The 24,728-nt window shown below is 45.1% G+C and overlaps 3 protein-coding genes across 4 annotated transcripts in view; 2 read left to right on the top strand and 1 right to left on the bottom strand.

Annotated features, from left to right (window-relative positions):
• mnat1 (MNAT1 component of CDK activating kinase) overlaps nt 1-7,976 on the top strand; it is a 57,308-nt gene extending 49,332 nt beyond the window's left edge. For both annotated transcript variants that reach the window (XM_035752173.2, XM_035752172.1), the window contains one exon: nt 7,646-7,976. In XM_035752173.2, the coding sequence (XP_035608066.1) occupies nt 7,646-7,766 (121 nt within the window). In that variant the 3' untranslated portion in view covers nt 7,767-7,976. The remainder of the gene's footprint in view (nt 1-7,645) is intronic.
• Nucleotides 7,977-8,073: 97 nt separating this feature from the next.
• On the bottom strand, nt 8,074-10,529 carry trmt5 (tRNA methyltransferase 5). The gene is given in 8 exon segments (XM_035753570.2): nt 8,074-8,247; nt 8,343-8,642; nt 9,486-9,607; nt 9,890-9,964; nt 9,967-10,040; nt 10,042-10,181; nt 10,184-10,359; nt 10,517-10,529. Coding segments are annotated over 7 exon segments (663 nt in total). The 3' UTR covers nt 8,074-8,247; nt 8,343-8,579.
• A 285-nt stretch (nt 10,530-10,814) lies between these two features.
• Nucleotides 10,815-24,315, top strand: slc38a6 (solute carrier family 38 member 6). Its single transcript, XM_035752169.2, has 16 exons — nt 10,815-11,128; nt 12,519-12,649; nt 12,794-12,867; nt 13,202-13,254; nt 13,458-13,497; nt 17,462-17,540; nt 19,519-19,604; nt 19,699-19,757; nt 19,841-19,906; nt 20,422-20,472; nt 21,975-22,054; nt 22,479-22,579; nt 22,837-22,961; nt 23,179-23,323; nt 23,560-23,654; nt 23,893-24,315. Exons 1-16 carry the CDS (start codon nt 11,036-11,038, stop codon nt 23,974-23,976), a joined length of 1,362 nt encoding a protein of 453 aa, XP_035608062.1. The 5' UTR covers nt 10,815-11,035; the 3' UTR covers nt 23,977-24,315.
• The last annotated feature ends 413 nt before the right edge of the window (nt 24,316-24,728 follow it).

Genomic DNA, 24,728 nt, shown 5'->3' with positions numbered 1-24,728 from the left:
TGTGTTAACACCCTGAAAGTGTCCCTCCTTAACTAAGTGTTACTGATGCCCCTTATGGCTCTCTGAGAGAGACCCTTTGTCAGTGGAGTTGACCTGCAAGTGATGATAAGATACGTGATAAAGGATAAGGAGTCGATGACCAAGCGTGCGTGTGTGTGATGTCACAGACCAATTCTCCAGTGTACAACAGGGTTTTGGGCCGTGCCATATCATCCAAATGGTTCAGGATATAATCTCACACTCCCATGTCCTGAAGGAAACTCCATCTCAGGGAGATGAGACTGGCCTCTGGCCCCTGATGATGAAAGGCTGCTGTTGACATATTTAGTTTACCTGTAAGAGTGCTCTAAGTTCGTCTCCACTGCAGGGTTTTTTGTTCCTGGGTGGCTGGGTGTGTTTTAGCTAGCATACCTTCTAGTAAATTCTGCAGAGAGGAAGTATATTGCTAGTAAGGTTTTGGGAAAGATATGCAGGTCACTGTACCCTGTAACATGGAGACACACCCACACACAGCGGTGCTCTTGTTTTTAGGGCTGTGTGTGTGTGTGTGTGTGTGTAAGTGGAGCTGTGTGTGTGTGTGTGTAACTGGAGCTGGCTAAGGAATGCAGGGGTGTTTCTGGAGGAGCAGTTGGGGTGGGGAGGGTGATTAGGGGGTTGACAGCTGAGTGCTGACCCGTCTATAATGACAAATCATCCGGCAGGTGTGTGGCTCTGCACCCCCACCCCCTCATTCCCAGGCCAGGATTTCCAACCCCTGCTGGATCGAAGCGCTAAAGGAAGACTTCCGGACATGAGGCCTGCTGTCCAAGAGGCTCATGACTGTCCTTTCAGAAGTATGAAACAGGTCTTTGTGGAGAGCTCCAGCCAGGACCTCCCAAACACTGACCTTAATAACCCTTTACTGTCACCACACACCTCAGCCCTGATATCTTACACAAAACCCTCCACCACCTTCAACCAGAAGGCTGTAGTCTTGGATAGTTGAAAGTTAATTGAGTTTTGACATTGCTAAATATTTTTCTCTCTCACTGTGTACAGAGTAGAATTGTTCCAGTTTTGTCCCATAGTGCGGTAGTGATCTCTACCATGGCCACGAGTGATGGGAAGTAACACTTCTCTTTGATCTTTTGTGCTGCAAAAACTACTGCATTCCCAGGATCAGAGAGTGTGGTCTGGGAGCAGACGGGTGCTGAGCTGCAGCCTGGTCTGGGGTCAGTGACCAGACCGTTGTGAAAGTAAAGTGCAGGAGGAGGGAGACGGAGACGTACTGTAACAACAGCTGGCTACCACTACTAGACGCCATGCGTCAGTGATTCATGGTTTTCTGACAGGGGCCTCTTATACATTCGCAGTGGAGTTCATTTATACTGATACGCTGTTGTATATGAGCACAACCCACTCAGACCTACATACAGGGATGTTTTCATAGAGGAATTACAACCAAGCAACCTGCCATAATCCCACAGTGTCAATCAGCAATGTTTTAATAAGGCTGGTCCAAATGAATTAATACATTGTCTCTTGTGTATGTGGTTTGTGAGAGCACCACCAACTGTTGGCCATCTATAGGCAAGTGTGGTTGTGGCAGCATTATATCTGGTTCTCTTTTCTTTACATCATGGCTGGGTTTCCCCACAGCTAACACATGGAGTCTAGACGAGGGCCTCGATCCAGCCACTCTGCCAGTCCCTCACATAGGTAGCTGCTCCAAAGCAGGCCGTTTTCACTCAGCCTCAGTCCTGCAGCTATTTCACTGAAGTCTAACACCCTCCCTGCCTTCACACACACACTCGCACAACAGAAAGAGAAGCCACACATTTTCAGATGATAACCACGCGGAACCTTCCGGAACATTTCGGCACTTATCTTTTCACTTTGAATTAGAGATGTGCCTCCGTGTAGTTTTCCAGGCAACAGGAGGAGGGAATACTTTTGAGGTTCCAACTGGAAATCCAAGACGATTATTAGCGTTAGCAGGAGACATTTCCCAGGTATTCACCGTTCCATGCCAGAGGAAAAATGCTGTTCGCTCCAACAGTTTGGAGGCATTTGGCTCTCGGAAAGGGGTGGATGGTAGCATGAACACTGAAAACCGAATTCTAGAGTAATATTGTTATTACTCCCTTGTGGTAATACACTGATCCAAGGTGTTCATGTTTTTAGGTTTAACAGTAGGATCATTAGTTTTCCATTTCTAGGCCGTTTAGGACCATGTATTCTGAAGAAAAATATAAACGCAACATGCAATAATTTGATTTGCTTTTACTGAGTTACAGTTCATATGAGGAAATCAGTCAATTGGAATACATTAATTAGGCCCTAATCTATGGATTTCACATGACTGGGAATAAAGATATGCATCTGGTGACAGATAATGAAAAAAAAAAAATGGCCTCAGGATCTCTTCACAGTATTTTCGTGCATTCAAATTGCCATCGATAAAAGGCAATTGGATTTGTTGACCGTAGCTTATACCTGCCCATTCCATAACCCCACCGCCACCATGAGGCACAAAGTTGACATCAGCAAACCGCTCGCCCACACGATGCCTTACACATGATTTGTGGTTGTGAAGCGGGTTGGACATCCTACCAAATTCTCTAGAATGACAAGATATGAACATTCAATTCTCTGGAAACAGTGTGACAGAACTCCACATTTTAGAATGACTTTTTATTGTCCCCAGCACAAGGTGCACCTGTGTAATGATCATGCAATTTAATCAGCTTCTTGATATGCCACACCTGTCAGGTGGGAGGATTTTCTTGGTAAAGGAGAATTGCTGACTAACAGGGATGTAAACATATTTGTGCACCAAATATGAGAGACATGAGCTTTTTGTGCACATAATAATAAAAATACTTCATATTTTTGTTCAGTGTAGTATAACAAAGAGCTGGACGTGCTATAGGATCCATACGTTATCATGGGTTTTTGTATGGACTAAAGAACCAACTAAAATCACGCTGACAAATGTCTGTCATCTCTATCGCCTGCATTAGTCTGTTCCCGCCCCCCTAAGCGACATAATGGACCAGTCCAAAGTGACCCATATTTACCCAATAACAGGAGGCTTTGAAAAGGCCCAGATCGAGTTGCAGCTAATGCTCCAGTGGGGCCCGGAGAGTGAAAGATGTTACCGGCCGAAACGGCTTGGGTTTCAGGGGCCTGTGAACAAAAGGCAGCCAGTCCTCTGGGAGAAAGAGAATGAGGAGTGGTGGTGGAGAGGTGTAAGCCTAACTTTGTCTCAGAAGGTGAAGTACAGACACAGTATAGTGAAATAGTAGCAGCAAAGCTGGTTCAGTGCACCATGTATACTGTTGAGTGTCTCATTCATTCAGTATATGTCTATTGCTGTGTACCAATTACTAAACTTCATTGTCTGTTTGCAAATGTTTTATGAAGCACCCATGTAAAATATGTCTGTGTGTGTGTGTATAAAGTAGAGCTTTGAGAGGAGATGCACTTACAGGAGGAGAGTTAATGGAGCTGAACTGAACTAACGTGTGGCGTTAGGGGGAGCAGAAGGCAGACTGACTGGTTTAGTTTAACGGCTTTATTAGACTAGTGGACTCGCTGGTGATGATACTCGAAGGTGATTTCACTCTACATCCTCCCACTCTCTCTCTCTCTCCTCCCACCATTATTCTCCCTCCCTCCCTCTTTCGCTCTCCCTCCTTAGGGGCAGGCTGGTATAAAGTTACACAGAGCTCTCAGCTTTCTTGGAAGGAATGACCACACGAGTAGCTTGGGGATTAGATTAGCAGGAAGAGCAGACTTAGCCGGGCTGGAAATAGACCACTTTTTCACTGTTAAAAGGGCCCAGTACAATATAATCAATAGTCAGCACTCATCTGCTTTGGGGAGAGGAGCAGGAAGCCATCGGAGAAGGCATCAAGTGCTCTGTGAAGGACAGGCTACAGGAGCTAAGGCTAAATGAAGTTATTATTAATCACTGGGATGCCTGTTTTGGACTTGTGTGTTGTTTCTCTAGTGGGTGAAGAGTGGTCTTTATGTACAAAACCCGATCCGTCCTTCTCTTCTTACGTCTGGAACTTAACCACTGATGGCTAGAATTCATTTTCTGTTCATGTCAATGCATAACACATTAGTAAATGCCATATTGACCATAATGACCATGCATACGTTATGCTCAGCAGTTGGTTTTTAGACATTAGTATTTTTTTTCATGTACTGTGTATCATGTCAAATGTTAAGTACACACAGGTACACATGTAAACTGCCAAAAGGAAATGCTCCATAAACACATACTCCAACACACACCACCTCCCTCCCACTCCTACAGTTTCTCTCTGAGCCTCCCCATGTGTTGGGTTACTCTGTAAAGCAGACCGAACTGGAGCAGAAATCAGAGGGCTGTCTGTGTGCTCACTTCCTATTTCACTTTCCCTGGCTCTCAGGGACAGGAGGCACAAAGCTTAACTCGTGTGGGGGCTTTAGCCCTCTGTATTTGGGCTGTGAGTATGGTAGAGGGGTGAGTGTGTGCTGTCTGTTGCTTTGGGTCTCAGTGGCTTGAGGACTATGTTAGCTTAGTAGTCAGAGACTAGAATCCAGTGAGGGATGCCCAGTCGTGTGGGGGTGGGAGGTCGCTCCCTTGGTGCTGACTGACAGCCTAGGACTGAGTGTGTGAGGAGGAGGGGAGGTAGAGTCAGGAAGAGCACCCCTGTCACCACAGAGACCAGGGTACAGTAGACAGCTCCGCTGTTTTACCATCTACAGCTCAGAGTGAAAATGAACAGTGACTCGCCATCCTCTGGTGGGCTAGGGCAACATCTGTATGCACTTAAAAATAAAAGACACCTATAATACTATAATGGGGGCAGGGTGGAGGGGCGCCGAGGCACAAGGTGTTTGTGAGTGTGCACTGTGTGGGGTTGACGGGCGGTTTACTCCTGCCTTCATATGGTGCAGAGGGAATTCTGTAGGGCTAGAAAAACCTTGGGTGCGGGCCAAGTGTCTGAGGAAAAATCAACCAATGCTCAAGAAATGCTTCACATCAACTGCATCAATGCCTTTGCATCCAAGCTTTGGATGTGTTGACTGGGTGATTCGTTTTTTAAAGGCCTCACCACCTCTAAAGACAGACTGTGAAGATTTTTATCTTCACATCACATATACATCAGTTAGTAGAAGTGATGCTAATATAGGGATGATGAAGGAGAGGGGATAGTAGACTAATATTCCATGCCTTCTGAAAGTATTCGGATCCCTTGACTTTTTCAACATTTTGTTATGTTACAAGCTTATTCTAAAATGTATTAAATTGTTTTTTTCCCCCCTTATCAATCTACATACAATACCCCATAACCACAAAGCAAAAAGTGTTTTTTTAGACATTTTTGCAAATCTATTAATATTAAAAATCATCACATAAGTATTCAGACCCTTTACATAGTACTTTGTTGAAGCATATTTGGCAGCGATTACAGCCTCGAGTCTTCTTGTGTATGACGCTACAAGCTTGGCACCCATGGATTTGGGGAGTTTCTCCCATTATTATCTGTAGATCCTTTCAAGCTCTGTCAGGTTGGATGGGGAGTGTCGCTGCACAGCTATTTTCAGGTCTCTCCAGAGATGTTCGATCAGGTTCAAGTCCAGGCTCTGGCTGGGCCAGTCAAGGACATTCAGACTTGTCCCGAAGCCAATCTTGCGTTCTCTTGGCTGTGTGCTTAGGGTCATTGTCCTGTTGGAAGGTGAACCTTCACCCTAGTCTGATGTCCTGAGTACTCTGGAAGCAGGTTTTCATCAAGGATATCTCTACTTTTCTCCGTTCATCTTTCCCCCAATCCTGACAAGTCTCCCAGTCCCTGCCGCTGAAAAACATCCCAACAGCATGATGCTGCCACCACCATGCCTGACCAGTATCACCACCCTGGATGGTTCCAACCTTGAATATGTGGACATCTATAAGTACCTAGGTGTCTGGCTAGACTGTAAACTCTCCTTCCAGACTCATATCAAACATCTCCAATCGAAAATCAAATCAAGAGTCGGCTTTCTATTCCGCAACAAAGCCTCCTTCACTCACGCCGCCAAACTTACCCTAGTAAAACTGACTATCCTACCGATCCTCGACTTCGGCAATGTCATCTACAAAATTGCTTCCAACACTCTACTCAGCAAACTGGATGCAGTTTATCACAGTGCCATCCGTTTTGTCACTAAAGCACCTTATACCACCCACCACTGCGACTTGTATGCTCTAGTCGGCTGGCTACATATTCGTCGCCAGACCCACTGGCTCCAGGTCATCTACAAGTCCATGCTAGGTAAAGCTCTGCCTTATCTCAGTTCACTGGTCACGATGGCAACACCCATCCGTAGCACGCGCTCCAGCAGGTGTATCTCACTGATCATCCCTAAAGCCAACACCTCATTTGGCCGCCTTTCGTTCCAGTTCTCTGCTGCCTGTGACTGGAACGAATTGCAAAAATCGCTGAAGTTGGAGACTTTTATCTCCCTCACCAACTTCAAACATCTGCTATCTGAGCAGCTAACCGATCGCTGCAGCTGTACATAGTCTATCGGCAAATAGCCCACCCATTTTTAGCTACCTCATCCCCATACTGTATTTATTTACTTTTCTGCTCTTTTGCACACCAATATCTCTACCTGTACATTTATCTTGGCCAGGTCGCAGTTGCAAATGAACTTGTTCTCAACTAGCCTACCTGGTTAAATAAAGGTGAAAAAAATAAAAAAAATAAAACCATGCTTCACTGTAGGGATGGTGCCAGGTTTCCAACAGACGTGACGCTTGGCATTCAGGCCAAAGAGTTTAATCTTGGTTTCATCAGATCTGAGAATCTTGTTTCTCATGGTCAGTCTTTTAGGTGCCTTTTGGCAACCTCCAAGCGGGCTGTCATGTACCTTTTACTGAGTGGCTTCCATCTGGCCACTCTACTGTAAAAGCTTGATTGGTAGAGTGCTGCAGAGATGCTTGTCCTTCTGGAAGGTTCTCCAATCACCACAGAGGAACTCTGGAGCTCTATCAGAGTGACCATTGGGTTCTTGGTAAACGCCCTGACCAAGGCCCTCCTCCCTGATTGCTCAGTTTGGCATGGCAGCCAGCAAGTGTATGGTGGTTCCAATCTTCTTCCATTTAAGAATGATGGAGGCCATTGTACCCTTCCCCAGGTCTGGCCTCGACACAATCCTGTCTCGGAGCTCTACTCTATTCCTTCGACCTGATTACTTGGTTTTTGATCTGACATGCACTGTCAACTGTGGTACCTTTATATAGACAGGTATGTGCCTTTCCAAATCATGTCCAATCAGTTGAATTTACTACAGGTGGACTCCAAGTTGTAGAAACATCTCAAGGATGATCAATGGAAACAGGATGTACCTGAGTTCAATAAATAATCTAGATGTTTTTTACATTTTTAATACATTTATAAAAATGTCTAAACCTGTTTTTCCTTTGTCATTATGGGTTATTGTGTGTAAAATAATGAGGGGGAAAAATGCATTTAATAAATGTTGGAATCGGACTGTAACGTAACAAAATGTGGAAGAATTCAAGGGGTCTGAATACTTTCCAAATGCACTGTAGGTGCTGACACTGCTTTGTTACAAAATTATATTTTTTACTGGTATGGTTCTTCTCTCTTTCTGTTGGTAGGTATTTGAACCACGTGCGTACTGCCCAGCCCCAAGACATGGCTGGAGGATACAACTCAGGACTGGCGTGTCATCGAGCCATCCAGGATGCCTTCAGTGGGCTCTTCCATCCACTGGGCTGACCCCTCAAAAACAGAGAGGAGCTCAGAAATATGAGGCTGTCAATATAAACTCTTGTCTAAGGACTCAAATCACCACCCTGCTCTACATTGGGGAGGGAGCCATAGACCGCTATGGATGGTGGTCTAAAGTCAGACCAGGATGTATATGTTGCTATTTTTGTATTATCTTATTTTCATTTTTATTAAAATAAATATTTAAAAAACAAGCCAGTTGTGGTCTGAACCAAGTCGTTTGTTGTATAATAAAGCTTTTGAAACAATGCCTTATTGTTTGACCAGGATAATGGACCAGTCGAGATGTTACCATTATTTAGATCATGACCGCCTCATTGACACTTTAAATTTAAAATGTGAACACCATTCACAGATCAAAAACGAAATGTATAATTTTAATGTCTCAGAATGACTTCCTTGGTCAAATATATTCAATCTTTAGTCTCCCCAGACTTCTGTCTCTTTGGCGCTGGTTCTTCTATGGTTTCTGAGGAGAGGAGAAAGAGTATTTGCATTTTCAGTTTTTCAGAGAGTGAATGAATCATGCATGTGTGAGTACTGTGTGAATGAAAGCTCACCTACCTGTGTGTATTCTTACTGCTGAAGAGCACCTCTTTGGGGATAGTGAAGGTCACAGACATCATCTCCTTATTGGGGGCCACATTCCTCACCAGATGCACAGAGCACCGCCCCTCTAGGGAAAACCCCAGGCTGGCTGAGGCCCTTTCCACCATGTTTCTCTGAGGGTCGTACTCTTTAGAGAACACATAGCAGTGCACTTGCGGCAGTTTCACATCACATGTATACTGGCTGTCCCCTTCAGCAGGGCAGGCAGACAGAGGTTGGCAACAGGAAGATAGCACACGTGTTTCCGAGTAAGTTCTGCAAAATAGAAAAGGGTCCGAGTTTTATCATGCCTAAAGTCATATATCTTAATGATGTCACTGCCTACGTCATTACCTTCTTCTCATGAGACCAAACCCATGCCCTCATAGCTAAACAAAAGTTTTAGTGTTATCTAACAGCTTAGCAGTAAATGTCCACGTTGATTTATAGTGGAATGTCTGACTAGTCTCATCTCTTACAGTCCCCTGCAGAGTTCTGTCTTCACAGTCACACATTTCTCAGACAGTTTCTTTATAAGAGGCAGAGATTATAAAAGACTGGAACAATATTAAACCTTTATAATGAATATATATATATTGTTAATCTGTAGTCTAGGACCCTGTAAAAGTAAGGAGGGAGGGGTCTTATAACCCCTCCCCTTCTATTAATACAACATCAAATCAAATGTATTTATATAACCCTTCTTACATCAGCTGAAATATCAAAGTGCTGTACAGAAACCCAGCCTAAAACCCCAAACAGCAAGCAATGCAGGTGTAGAAGCACGGTGGCTAGAAAAAACTCCCTAGAAAGGCCAAAACCTAGGAAGAAACCAGTCTATGAGGGGTGGCCAGTCCTCTTCTGGCTATGCCGGGTGGAGATAACATAAGCATAATCAATTATTATAATACATCAAACATTTGATACAGCTCTGATCATGACCCCTATGTGAACCCCTGACAGTTCCAATACACACAGGAGAAATCAAACTCATATGTCACACTGTTCTCACGCACCTATAGCAGAGGGAGAGTGAACATAAGGAATGAATACAATGCGCATGCCTCTGATTTCATGACAAACTATGTTTAATCAAAATCACAATTTCATTGGACTTACTTTGGCCACCATATTTTCCTCTCTAACCATCACCATCTTGAAGAAGCGGTAGGTGGAGTCGATGGTGTTGGTCTTATTGACCACATAGGTCACCCAAGGGTTCTTATCCATTATGCCTTGGCCTGGAAATTGATTTGCAACAGCAGACAGCATCATGCCAGTAAAACAAAATGAATCAGCACTATCGTTTTCCTCACACACACACTTAATGTATTTCATCGGTAGCTAATTGACCACTCAGGAAACACAATCTTGGGAGGGTGGTCAGGGATTGAAGAAAGCATCACTTGTAAAATACAAAATGACCTGTCAACAGCATCTCTGATACCCATGCCTGTCTTCTGACAGATAGTACTACTTATATTGTGATGCAGAACAGTACAGTATGTTTGTGGCACTCTCACCTATGAGGTTTCTGTAGGGAAGCTGGTGCTCCCGCAGGTTCATATGTGCCATGTGACCCACTCGACTAAACCCTGAGTGAAATCCTGTCCCTCTGGAAGCAGAGTGCACAGAACCTCCTCACTCTTCAGGTCATCATAGGTCAGCCGTAGCTTGCTGTAGCTCTTGGTGTACTCCAAATGACCGCAACACCTCGGCCTCTACGTTGCTGAATGAGTTTGGTGAGTAGACACTGGCAGGGTCCAGCAGCAAGAGCCTGTCGTTATCGCTGCCTTCCACCGCCAAAGACGCTTTAACATGCCTGGGCGCTGGAGGGCTATTTCTTTCGGGCTCTTTACCAATTTATTCGGGACTTATTTTGTCACACACAGTGCTGGGACAACAACTGTCTGGGCAAAGGCTTCTTTATACAAACAAGCCAGACCTCGGACCTCTGGAGGAGCTGTGTATAGGCTGGGGCAGGCATCTGATTCTGGAACTCACAGGACAAGTTGATGCTCGGGACCGCAGAACACTGGGTCCGGTATCGATAGCGGGATTGCAAGCTGTTTTACATTTGTAGTAGTAAGAATATTCTAGGAATAATCCTGCAATGACAAATCGTAGAAGAGGTATCTTTGAAATATTACCTGTCCTAAGCATCTACATTAGGAAAATGAAAAACAGACAATATACGTAAAATAAAAAGCGGATAATTGACACACAACACTGAACGATTACTGTTTGATATTGCATGGAAAGATTACTTTATTCAGTACAAATGTAAACATTGAAACGCACTCATCACCTCAACATCGGCTCTGCATAACGCGCACATGTTTTATGTCATCATTAGTGGACTTGTTTGCAGCCACATGATTCGTCAGATGGAACTGTCGATCTCTGATTTGATAAAAATGTGGTGCGACCTATAAAGGCGACGAATACATGCGGAAGCGTTTTCATGTCATATGACCACCTCAAATCAACTGTGAGAAGTTGCAAACACAGCTAGAACGTTTCTAATAGTGGAGCATATTTTGTTGGTTAAAGGAAGCGTTTGCCGTGAACAGCCACCACGAACTGCACAGATGAGGTATCTATTGTATTGGTTGTTGAAAGTAACATTATACTAACGCCTTGCCCAAGAGGGTAAGTCACCTGGAGACATGAGTATCAATGGGGAAGGCACCAACGTCCACTCTGACCATTGGGCCGCTGCGGATGACATGGGCTGCGAGACCAATCCTCTCCTGGGAAATGTAAGTCAGCACTCCACTCTAGCCGGGAATTAAGAGGCATACGTTAAATAACCTTGTGCTCACTCCGACAATGGTAGTCTGAGTTTCAGTAACGTTACTTTTGGCAACCGGTTTACAATCCCAATCTAGTTTACTACAACTGGTCTCTAGTAGGGAGTCTATATTATGTTAGAAAGTGAAACGGTTAAATAGAAGGCAGGACCCAGCTAGTGAACATGAATCACATGCTCAATCTGTACAATTCTATCTCACATGACACTTTAGTTCACTTGCATTGTCTCCCACAGCACTTTGGAAATCATGCACATTCTCTTCTCAGGCTGTTTGGCATTGCAAAGTCCACATCTCACAATGATTTGTTAAAAGTTATTCTTCTTGAGCCAGCAGATAGTGAGTGACTGGTAAGCTACATATTTCTTTGTAATTTTGTCTGTTAAATTTGGCATTTTCACACATCCCACTGTAAAGTGAACCTTAGAGATCATGACAAAGAAAATAATGACCCCTAATAAGTTCAAGCATTGCAACACTAGTCTTTAAAATGATTGATTGGACTGGTTACTCATTATGGTGATTAATTGCTGTGAAACAAATGAACTTACATGGGAATTGGAGCACCTCAGACATGTTACTACGGCTTCTCTGCTCGTCCCTATATCGTCCTCTAGTCACTTTTCAATAATGTGTTCATATTTTGCCTTACTCATCTCATATGTATATGATGTATTCTGTATTCTACTATATCTTAGTATATGCCGCTCTGACATTGCTTGTCCAAATATTTATATTTTCTTAATCCCATTCCTTTACTTAGATTTGTGTGTGTGTTGTATGTTGTGAAATTGTCAGATATTACTTTACTGTCGGAGCTAGAAACTCAAGCATTTCGCTACACCCGCAATAACATCTGCTAAACACGTGACCAGTAACATTTGATTTGATGTAATTATAGTGCACTTCCTGTCCACCACTGCTGTAACCTTGGTTATATCAGCTCCAAAAACGTGTATGTTAATCCAGACTCATACTCCTGTTTGCTGTGACACTGACACCAGGGTTGTGGCTGGATCTCTCCAGGGTATTCCCTAATAGAGAGGCCCTGCCGAGCCAGGCATCACCCTTAATATACACAGCTCAGGCAGCTCAAATCCACTCATCCCTCATTCCATTCCTACATTTCATTATAGGGCAGTGATCCTCATCAGCATTACACCAGTGTATCTCAGAAGGGTTTCCCCTAAGTAGTAGTCAGTCCGTGTGTCCCTTGATTATTTTGTATCAGAAATTGTGCTTTCAAGTAAAGTAAGCTATTGTGTAGTGAGTTGTATATTGATTTGTTATTGACTGAGCTCTCCTTATGCCCCCCCTCGCTCTTCCGCTACCTCTCCAGAGAGCAGAGGAGCCAAGGGCTAAAGGGGCCTCCTTTACCTCCTCGGTCTTCAACCTGATGAATGCCATCATGGGCAGTGGCATCCTGGGCCTGGCCTACGCTATGGCCAACACAGGCATAGTGGGCTTTTGGTGAGTAGGACACATCCAGGCATATTTTTAAGAAGAAATTGCGCTGCCTCTTAAATCCTTTGTGTGCTCAGCTTTCCTATACAAGCTCTACAACTGTATCTATATGTATGTCACTGTGATGTTAATGTGGCTCCATGTCTGCAGTATCCTCTTGCTGCTAGTGTCCAGTCTGGCAGCCTACTCTATACACCTCCTACTGAAGCTGTGTGATCAAACCGGTGAGCTGGCCTTCAGATCTCATATCAAACATCTGTATGATATAGCATGATTAGGCTGACAATGTAATACTATCAATCTAGATCATTCCATCTTATCTCTTAGAGAAGCTAAAATAAACCCACATGATCAGTCATGTGATGGCACACCTCTAATTCAGTCATCTTGAGTATGTTACTACCAGTAATGTCTCCTGAGAGTTGGTTTAGATGAGATGTCAATGGGAATTAGAATTATAGTACACTTCCATATAGTTCCTGTTTAAGATTAGGTGTGAACTGTAGAGAATGTACACTGTTTGTTTATGGTGGATTGATGTGTTTCTGTCACCCATAGGTATCACCTCATATGAAGACCTAGGAGGCAGAGCCTTGCAGAAGCCAGGCAAAGTGAGTCCGAATAACAAATCATAAGTCACAAATAAATATTATTCACTGTTTCCATCAAGAAGGAAGTAAGACATGAAGCTTGACTTGTACGCCTAGTATTGTACTACACAGTTGTGGAATGTTATGAACCATGATATTTCACTTTTGTACCTGCGTAGGAAATAATCTATCATTCAAGTAACGCCCTTTTAAATTATTTGTAGGTTCTTGTTGGAGTCAGTATTCTCATCCAAAACATTGGAGGTAAGATCAGCTTTGTTTCTTTGCTCTTAAGTTCCTCAATTCTGCATCCTGCAGTTGTAACATTTGAAATGAGGTAGCACCATTGAGAAGTAACATCTTACGGTGAGGCAGACCTGGTTTAGCCTCAATGATGTCACAGTATCATGTGTCACTGGCGGGAGTGAGGAGGTTGTAAAGCTGGACATGTTTCCTGTAACTGTATGAGGCTCTGGGTTCAATCCCCGGCATCTCCACTCCTTTTAGGGCTCCTGAGTGGTGCAGCGGTCTAAGGCACGGCATCTCTACCTGGCCAAGGCTTTCGACTCTGTCAATCACAACATTCTTATTGGCAGACTCGGCAGCTTTGGTTTCTCAAATGATTGCCTCGCCTGGTTTACCAACTACTTCACTGATAGAGTTCAGTGTGTCAAATCGGAGGGCCTGTTGTCTGGACCTCTTAGTCTCTATGGGTGTGCCATAGGGTTCAATTCTTGGGCCGATTCTCTTTTCTGTATACATCAATGATGTTTCTCTTGCTGCTGGTGATTCTCTGATCCACCTCTATGCAGACGACACCATTCTGTATACTTCTGGCCTCTCCTTGGACACTGTTACCTAACCTCTAGACGAGCTTCAATGCCATACAACTCTCCTTCCGTGGCCTCCAACTGCTCTTAAACGCAAGTAAAACTAAATGCATGCTTTTCAATCGATCGCTGCCCGCACCTGCTTGCCCGTCCAGCATCACTACTCAGGACGGCTCTGACTTAGAATACGTGGACAACTACAAATACCTGGGTGTCTGGTTAGACTGTTAACTCTCCTTCCAGACTCCCATTAAGCATCTCCAATCCAAAATTAAATCTAGAATCGGCTTCCTATTTCGCAACAAAGCATCCTTCACTCATGCTGCCAAACATACCCTCGTAAAACTGACCATCCTACCGATCCTCGACTTCGGTGATGTAATCTATAAAATACTCTACACTCTACTCAACAAATTGGATGCAGTCTATCACAGTGCCATTTGTTTTGTCACCAAAGCCCAATACACTACCCACCATTGCGACCTGTATGCTCTCGTTGGTTGGCCCTCGCTTCATACTCGTTGCCAAACCCACTGGCTACAGGTAATCTACAAGTTTCTACTAGGTAAAGCCCCGCCTTATCTCAGCTCACTGGTCACCATAGCAGCACCCACTCGTAGCACACGCTCCAGCAGGTATATCTCACTGGTCACCCCCAAAGCCAATTCCTCCTTTGGTCGTCTTTCCTTCCAGTTCTCTGCTGCCCATGACTGGAACGAATTGCAAAAATCTCTGAAGCTGGCGACTCACATCTCCCTCAATAACTTTAAGCACCAGCTGTCAGGCTAAGTACAGGTGCAGTGATCTGTAAACTGCTCTATCTGTAAATAGCCCATGTATCTACCTACCTCATCCCTATACTAGTATTTATTTATTTATTTTGTTCCTTTGCACCCCAGTATCTCTACCTGCACATTCATTTTCTGCCGATCTACCATTCCAGTGTTTAATTGCTATATTGTAATTACTTCGCCACCATGGCCTATTTATTTCCTTAATTTACCTCACTTGCACTAACTGTATATAGACTTTTCTTTTGTTCTACTGTATTATTGACTGTATGTTTTGTTTATTCTATGTGTAACTCTGTGTTGTATGTGTCGAATTGCTACGCTTTATCTTGGCCAGGTCGCAGTTGCAAATGAGAACTTGTTCTCAACTAGCTTACCTGGTTAAATAAAGGTGAAATAAAATAAATAAATAAAATCTCGGTGCAAGAGGCATCAATGACAGTCATTGTAAATAAGAATTTGTTCTTAACGGACTTGCCTAGTTCAGTAAATGTCAAATGAAATAATAGTAAATAAACTGTTCATTTGACTCGTGTTTACTGCAGTCTTACTGGGCTTCCTGCTAGAAACCAAAGGGCCCTGCACCACAACTCTTCCTGGTGTGTCCATTGGCCCGAGTCCCTGATAACCTTTAACCTCAGGGCACTGTCTCCTCTGGTCCCTTCCATATGGGACTGAAACGCACTAATTGATCTCAGATGGTGACCCTCATAGTCCCACCCCTCAGTGATGAGACCTAATGGGAGCCCCCACTTATACCCCCACCCCCCTCCCTTCCTCAGCACTACTTCTCACACAGATGGGAGCCTAGGTGCTCTCTCTTGCCCAGTCATTAGCAGCAGGGCTGAGTGGATTATTATTGCAGTGCCCTTTTAAAATGTTTGGTTGTCCCAGCATGGGGCAGTCCTTGAGAGGGGACCTATGCACTGCCATGCCCCCCTGTATCCGTCCTTTTGTAAGGGGTGCAATTAGCTCACTCTGGGTAAACACTTATCTACCCTGCCAAAAGCTGATGGGCCTATCGACCTTAATTACTACATGGCCTACGGCAGTGGTTCCCAACTAGGGGTACTTGGCCTATCCACGGGGTACTTGAGAAGACTCATGCGATCATAGGCCTACTGGTAAAATGCACATGAGGGGGTAATTCAGGGGTACTCCAGGCAGAGTAAAATTCAGTTGGTGGTACAGTAACTGAAAGGGTTGGGAACCACTGGCCTAGGACTCTCTCAGACCCCCGCCCACTAGCTTAATGAAATGAAAGTGCTTCTGTCTTGTGCTAAATACACCTTCCCACTGTGTCCACAGGGTACATACACCAATACATTACACCAACTCTCCTTTTTTTGTTGAGAGACCATAATTCAACAGCTTTTGATTGAAAGAATATCATTTTATGCTCATGGCATTATGTTTAGAGATGAAAGTATATTCCCCACTACCAATGTGTCTGGCTTGTGGAAGACGTTGTCTACTTACCGTAAATGACTGCATGACTCTAAACAATTCCATCATGTTCCCCATGTCTGTATGGACATGCAAATCCATAAGGAAGGTCGGGGTTCTGTGGTCCATACGTCAGACTAAACTCCAGACTAGGTGTTATCTACTGTATTTACCATAGTGTCTGTGAGCTGAACTGAGCGTGTGAGCAAGGAATATCCCACACTGTAGCCATACCACTGGGCTATTATGTCTGAGAAAGGGAGATTCCTGGCACCCCCATAGTAAAGCATGCCAACACTGTAACTGCACTTCATCAAGGCCAGGGCAGAGACAAGTTGGCATCTGATGCTGGGGTTACCTCAAATCCTATGAGAAAATACACTGTTAAAGGCAGTGTTCATTTCATCTGTGCGAGTCCAAGATAGGCGCCTAATGATTATCTGTACATGTGGCTGTCTGTGTGGGCAGTAGTGTTGGAAACGTTTTCTAATGAGTGGATTAGTAGGGATAAGGGTACAGGTTAGTTTAGTTTAAAGGAGACAGGAAGTCCAGCCCCAGGGCAGTCTGGTCCAGGCAGCTAGCCCTGGCCCTCCCTCGTTCCCCAATCTAATACCCATAACGCTGCCTCCCTTAACCATAGCAACTGACTAACACTCTCTCACTTACCCTGACCTAAGCACTTCTCACCTCACATCATTTGCTCCCTCTGTCCCGCTCTCTCATATTAGGGGTGGGCAGTCTGACCCACAGGAAGTGACCTAAAGCCTGGCCTATGATTGGCTGTCAGAAGAGTTTGGGTGAGAGGGAGGGGGCGGCTCATGAGACTCATACAATATCCTGTTTCCTAGGAAGCAGGAGGGAGGAGGAGAAATACCTGGATTAGTGTCAGGGATCATTATTGTTAGTATTCCTTCCCTCTCCATTCTTGCTGCCCTGACGGGGCTTCTGCAGTGGAAACATCTGCATAGTATCTGCAATTTGGGCTTAGCTGGGTGATCCCCGGAGTCTGCTGCTCCACCTCTGTCAGCTTGGAGAGATGTGGACTAATATTCTTAACCTTTGTCTGACCTGTGTTTGGTTGGCACAGCATATTTGACTATTTGCTTGTGTGTGAAAAATGTGATTTTAACTATAATGAGCGTCTCTGATATTCCTCCCCAGCCATGTCGTCATACATGTTCATCTTGAAAACAGAGCTTCCTGCAGCCATTGCCAGCTTCCTGAGCCCAGAGACCTCTGGGTATGCATACACTTCCTGCATTTTCAATTCAAATGAGCTTTTATTCAAACAATTTAGAAACTAGTTACCAAGACATTCCTCGTGTGGTTTTATCTGCCTTATCACTAACAGTTATTTCTGTCCATATGGTGCATTAATCACATGACTGACACAGGTAAAATGCCATATAGAGCAGATTTGGATCAAATAACTGACATAAGACTAAGGATTCTAACCACAAGGCAGCTAAACCTGGAATGAAGTACTCATACCTAGCCAGGCATCAGATTCAGCTAAGATCACATGAAGAATGTGGAGGAAATATGTCACCAAACCACAAAACACTGTCTAGTAGGGCTTGGAGGAAAGCCTCAGTGGTGTTGTGTAACGTGGAGCAGCAGTGAAGGAACTGTACGACTGACTGACTGACTGAGAACCATTCCTCAGACTCCATCAGTGTCCTGTCCTTCATTTAGGCCTGGCTGCCTGGAAGACGTACCCCTTCCCCTCCCTACCTCCTGAGAACAGCCCACAGAGAAGTCCAAGGCCTAGAATGTAACTTCTATCACTTTATTATCAGCCACACTGAGCTGAGCGATAGCTGTGGCTGGTCTCGGCCCAATCCGTCAACATCTGACTCTTCCCCTCACAGCTGCTTTGTATTAGAGGCACTGCCTCGCCCCAAATCTCTTGCATATGTTCCCTGGAATCAGAGCGATACAACGGGATATCAGTTTTGCCATTTTAATTACGGCCGTGCTGAGGGAAACAACTGTGCTGTTGATGAGTGGCTTTGGGATGTTAACACGCTCATATTGAAGCCCATTAAATGCTAAATACCCCAAGTTGATTTATATTAAAAAGCATTTCCATTTATCTTGGTATCCCAGAGTGAAAGGCAGTCAGTTGTAGTCTATTTTGGAGATTGAGTCGTGTCTGTAGTGAATTATGTACTGCCTACAGTAAGTCAATGAGCCCTTGTTAAAGGCCACTGACAATGCCAAGCACGGTCATGGACAGCTGGGATGGGTTTCTGCTGCATTGACCAGATTTATGCTAATCTCCAACACTTGGTGGAGATGGACTCATTGGCAGAGCTAGTCAAAACTCAGTCCCATCCTGCAGCTTGTTATAGCACATTTCACGGGCATTTCAACAATCTTTTTTTCCCCCCCTCTCCATTGAGTAATCTAACCAGGGTTGATCCACATCCTCCAGATAGCCAGTGGCGATATGGGCTTCCCTTTGGTAGAAGCAGAGGAAAGGTTCTGAACTGAACAGTAGTGTAACCTGATTGTCCTAGGAAGGGTTTAGGTTTGAGCTGAGACAGGCGTTTGGGTCAGAGTGGCTGTTTACATAGCATCCTGTTAAAGAATGTCCACCCCGTGCAGACAGAGAAGACTGGGCCACTATGGTAACCCAGGAGCCGTGAAACTGCCAAACGAGTCACTTGGTGTTGATGTGGTCAGAGCAGGTGCTGCTGATACTGGGAGCCCCATAAACAGCCCTGGAGCCAGTCCCCCATGACCCCACACTGCGTCTCTTCCCTCCCAACACACAGCAGCCAGAGCCACCACTCACTCCCATCCCAATCGACCCCAGCGGAGCCAGCATGCCTTCCACATGTCACCCTTTCGCCCCCCCCGCTCTCCCACCACCCGCTTTCTGAATAAATTGCCAAGGCTATCCCTCAGCAAAGGAAAATATTATTCGCCCTCAGAAAAAAAACTGATTGAAATCATGCCCCATCTGACAGAACGTTTGCATGTGAATTACATAATTGTTATGGTTTGTGAGAGTTAAAGCCTTTAATGTATACCACATGATGAGACTGTCTCGCTATATTTGAGCATGAAATGGAGACAATTTTTTTGTTCGGGTTTCCAGGGGAGAGGGAGATTCCCCATTAGTGTCTTCATCATAAGACTGGTGGGGGGGGTGTTCTGAAGATATCAACTATCAATATTCTCTTTCCCCCTCTCTGACCATCTCTCTGTAGGGGGGCCTGGTATGAAGATGGCAAAACGTTGCTGATTCTGATGACGGTGTGTGTGGTTCTACCTCTGGCTCTGCTGCCCAAGATTGGTGAGTGGCCTGGTTTGGTCTCGTCATCTGGCACTCTTGCCCCTGAATCTTTGATGGCTGTGTATATCACCATTCCTCTCCTTCCAACCTCTAGGTTTCTTGGGCTACACCAGTAGCCTTGCATTCCTCTTCATTCTCTTCTTTACAGTTGTGGTGAGTTCAGTTCAAATCTTATGCTTGTAAAATACTTGTTTCTTTTCCTCCATAATCCATCTGACCTGTTGCCTCTTTCCCAGGTTGTGGTCAAGAAATGGGCCATCCCTTGCCCCCTCCCAAGCAATGTGACCCTGAGCATTAACCAGGTAACAACCACAATGCAAACTGCCCTGGCCCCACACACACCAAAAACTGTTGGTCACATTGACCTGAAGGCTGTGAGCTTTACTGCAGGCCTGGTTCAGGGCCATAGGATTAGGCTATAGGACACAATCCTGGAGATTGAATTTCTGAATGGGAGGCTTTGGTGGCTGACTGAGCTAGTTATGTATGACGAAGACCAGGGAACACTGCACTGTGATTGGTGCCAGTCCTGGAGCGGAGGAAGTACCTATGACCTCGCCAGTACAAGGAAGTGACCGTTGACCTTGTTGGGTATAAGCGCAGCACTATTGCTTCCTTGTACACAGTCATGGCTTTGGGTCCATTTTTAAATGGCTGCTATTTACCATTCTCCACAGCCATGACTGGAATTTAATCTACCGTAACAACGCTCACATGTTTAGCCACCTTTTACAATTGGTCTCATTTTAAAAAAGTTTTAAAAGAATGGAATAGCTTTAACCTTGCTCCATTTTCTCTGTTCATAACATTTTTCCAGGTATCCAATTCCTCGGAATGTACGCCCAAACTCTTCGTCATCTCCAGTAAGGTATGCATTGGTTGAAAAGTTGTCTTCATCAACCATGGATATGTAGTCCATAAAACACACAGAAGCTATATAATAATTGGTAAGCTGCAATAAGTAGTGCAGTATAATGATGACAGTTGCAGAAGCAGTCCTATGGCTCTTTTAGCGCTTCAGTAAATGGCACTGTCTGTCTCTAGTTCTTAGTTGGTCGCTGGTGACATTTCCCAGTCATTAAGAGTGCAGGATTGTGCAGTGTATGGAATAACACGTGTGACATTACCACACTTCAGTTTAGCTGGTAATGTCTACTATTATTGCTTCAACTACTCGATCCGCACACACACACTGCCGCTCCCCCTCCCCGGGTTACCGTATAAACTGCTACCCCTCCCTGGGTTACCGTATAAACTGCTACCCCTCCCTGGGTTACCGTACCGTAAACCGTCCCTCCCAGGTTAAACTGCTACCCCTCCCCCTGAGTTACCGTATAAACCGCTCCCCCCGGGTTACCAGATCCCCTCCCCCGGGTTACCGTATAATAAACCGCTCCCCTCCCCGGGTTACCGTATAATAAAAACCGCTCCCCCCCCGGGTTACCGTATAATAAACTGCTCCCCCCGGGTTCCCCGGGTTACCATATAATAAACCGCTCCCTCCCCCGGGTTACCGTATAATAAACCGCTCCCCCCGGGTCCCCGCTCCCCTCCCCCGGGTTACCGTATAATAAACCCCTCCCCTCCCCCCCCGGGTTACCGTATAATAAACCGCTCCCCTCCCCGGGTTACCCCCCGGGTTACAGTAATAAACCGCTCCCTCCCGGGTTATAATAAACCGCTCCCCTCCCCCGGGTTACCGTATAATAAACCGCTCCCCCGCTCCCCCGGGTATAATAAACCGCTCCCCCCGGGTTACCGTATAATAAACCGCTCCCCCTCCCCGGGTTACCGTATAATAAACCGCTCCCCCTCCCCGGGTTACCGTATAATAAACCGCTCCCCCTCCCCGGGTTACCGTATAATAAACCGCTCCCCCTCCCCGGGTTACCGTATAATAAACCGCTCCCCCTCCCCGGGTTACCGTATAATAAACCGCTCCCCCTCCCCGGGTTACCGTATAATAAACCGCTCCCCCTCCCCGGGTTACCGTATAATAAACCGCTCCCCCTCCCCGGGTTACCGTATAATAAACCGCTCCCCCTCCCCGGGTTACCGTATAATAAACTCCCCGGTCCCTCTCCCGGGTTACCGGGTTACCGTATAATAAACTGCTCCCCTCCCCGGGTTACCGTATAATAAACTGCTCCCCGGGTTACCGTATAATAAACTGGGTTACTCCCCTCCCCGGGTTACCGTATAATAAACTGCCCCCCTCCGTATAATAAACCGCTCCCGGGTTACCGTATAATAAACTGCTCCCCCCGGGTCCCCGGGGTTACCATATAAACTGCTCCCCCTCCCTGGGTTACCATATAAACTGCTAAGGCCTAAATGACTGCAGTGTGGTGAATGATTGGTGTGTTTCAGAGTGCTTACACCATCCCCACCCTGGCTTTCTCCTTCCTCTGCCACACTGCCGTGTTGCCCATCTACAGTGAGATGGACCGGTCAGTACCCTGCCTAACACATCCCATACACATCATACTGTATATACCTGTGTATTCGATGTCCTTACGACAACCCTCGGCCTGCATGGGGTCGCTCTCTGTCTTGTTGTTAATCGAGCATAATGACCTCAGCCGCCGTTTATCCCCATCCTTCCTCACTAAATGTATATATGTAGATGAATTTACTTCTACCAGATGCATTTTAGGAAGTTTTTGCTCTTGAATACCATTTTGCCATGTTTCTGTCTATTGAAGAGCATTCCGAAAAACTACAAGGCTGAGTGGGCAGTCATTTCCTGTTTACGTTCACAGCATATTGCTATGGAAATGATCATGGCCTTTGCAGTTATCATGTGTGTATTGTGGGGCCTTTTTAAATATATGTATACTGAAATAATGAATCACTTTCCTGATGTGTGTTTAGGCCCAGTAAGAAGAGGATGCAGAATGTGACCAATGTTAGCATCTCTCTGAGCTTCCTGCTCTACCTGATCTCTGCTTTGTTTGGCTACCTCACCTTCTACAGTAAGCGGACAGTGATACCTCACAGAGAGAGCGCTGGTTGAAACTATTCAATCCATGGTGTCTCCCCCTCCTTCCAAAATGTTGGACCAGTCCTTCACTCAAATCAAATGTTATTGGTTGCATACACACATTTAGCAGATGTTATTGCGGGTGTTGCACAATGCTTGTGTTCCTAGCAGTAATATCTAACAATACACCCATCTAAAAAGTTATGGAATTAAGAAATATTAGGACAAGCTCTGCTATATCTCTGACAGGCCATGTAGACTCAGAGCTCTTGATAAGCTATGACACGTACCTGCCGCGTGATGTCTTGGTGATGGCTGTGCGTCTGGCCATCCTGCTGGCTGTGCTGCTTACTGTACCCCTCATCCATTTCCCTGTAAGTACTGTACCCCTTTTAGACTACTGCTCTGCTTCTGCTTGTTTGCTTACACTCTCGTGCTTCCATATGAGTAGTTGGGACATTCTATCTGCTAAATGACCAAGAATGTACATGTCTGTCCCATAGAAAGTTATGACTTGCCTCCAATCACAGTACCATATTTTAATGAGTCCAGTTGTATGACTGCTCTAAACCTGTGCTGTCTGCCCTAAAGGCCCGGAAGGCAATGTCAGTGCTGTTTTGTGGAGATAGGCCTCTCTCCTGGGTGTATCATATCTTCTCCACTCTCCTGATCCTGACTGTGGTGATGCTGCTGGCCATTCTTGTCCCTGACATCAGGAATGTGTTCGGGGTTGTGGGTAGGTGTTTAGTCATTGGGTTTTCTTTGAGGGGAGAGGGGATTATTATTGTACCATTTGCATTCATACGTTAGGTCCTTATCAGATAAATGGGTTTCAAATGGTTGGTTAATGTTCTCTTGTTTAGAGTGACGGTCTTTTAATCTATAGTTAGATTTGGGCGTTAAGTATATTGTGTGTGTACTGTATGTTCTGAGCTGTTGATGTTTTACCGCCTGTGCCTCTGCATCCTCCAGGCTCGACCACGACGACCTGCCTGTTGTTTGTGTTCCCGGGGATCTTCTACCTCCGGCTCAGCAACCAGCCGCTCAAGTCTATGGAGTCTGTGGGGGTAAGTGCACACTTCCCCAATTCATCCTCATACTGGAGTTGTTTAGCCTCAACTCATAGAAAATAGGAATTTGTAATGGCTGGAAACTCAAGAAAACATCACTATTGAATTTATATAGCCATCTACTCATAGTTATTCTACAATAACATCTGGCAATGTAATGATTATGACTACCTGTGGTTGTTTGTATATAATACTGTATTTAATACTAAAGTGATGTCACCCCCCCCTCCCCCAGGCTGTATGTCTGCTGATCTTCGGCCTGTTTGTGGGACTGCTCAGTCTGTGTGTCATCGTGGTCACCTGGGCACAGAACCCCTGAACAGGACCGCAGAACTAGACCACCCACAGCTCTGCTCCATAGAGCCTAAAGGGAGAATTATGCCAAAGAAATACTATTAGGCAGCACAACAGAACTCCATGACCACAAAAGACTGTATGACCACAACACAGGTCAGTGGCATGACCACAAGATCACTGCATCACTTCACCCAGACTCTGAAAGCATTTGACTGCCCACCACCCCCATACAATCAGTGCTGCTCTTGTGTTTGTATGTTTGACTGTACCTTTTAGCTATGGTGCTTCCAAAGCTTCAGTTGCCTTTTTTACTTCTGGACAATGTGTACACTTGACAATACATCTTGAATGTGGGATGACGTATTAGTGTCTGTGAAGTTATTCTATTCATACTGTTATTTTTAAACTGCTTTTAAACTCCCTCATTATTGACAAGATTAAGAAATTGTTCATAATGCTTTAGTGAGCCAAGCTCTTTTATTGGGGCTGACCATGCTGAAGACCGGCCAATCACCAGACAACAAAGGTGTCATGCTCATAGGGGGCACACGGACATGTGCAGATCTGTCACATTTTTCAGATGTTAGGTTAATGACAACTTCATTTTTAAGCCCATGTTTTACCTTAATTCTTTAAAAAAAAAATCTGTCAGCAGTATTTGACAGAGGGGGCACACTGAGTGGACCAGGCCAAGAGGCATCCCAATTCTCCCTAGTAAGTGGTTCCTTCCAAGGTGAACCATGGAGCAAAGTATAGAGCCAATGATGGGTAGGA

This window comes from Oncorhynchus keta, chromosome 35 (genome assembly GCF_023373465.1).
Source record: "Oncorhynchus keta strain PuntledgeMale-10-30-2019 chromosome 35, Oket_V2, whole genome shotgun sequence".
Taxonomy (NCBI): Eukaryota; Metazoa; Chordata; class Actinopteri; order Salmoniformes; family Salmonidae; genus Oncorhynchus; species Oncorhynchus keta.
The sequence above is the reverse complement of the archived record's forward strand: the minus strand, read 5'-3'. Positions and strand labels throughout refer to the sequence as shown.

Coding starts and splice junctions, on each gene's coding strand:
- slc38a6 (XM_035752169.2), top strand. CDS start 11,036: ATGAGTATCAATGGGGAAGGCACCAACGTCCACTCTGACCATTGGGCC. Junction 11,129..12,518: donor CCAATCCTCTCCTGGGAAAT/GTAAGTCAGCAC, acceptor CTACCTCTCCAG/AGAGCAGAGGAGCCAAGGGC. Junction 19,907..20,421: donor TGACCCTGAGCATTAACCAG/GTAACAACCACA, acceptor ACATTTTTCCAG/GTATCCAATTCCTCGGAATG.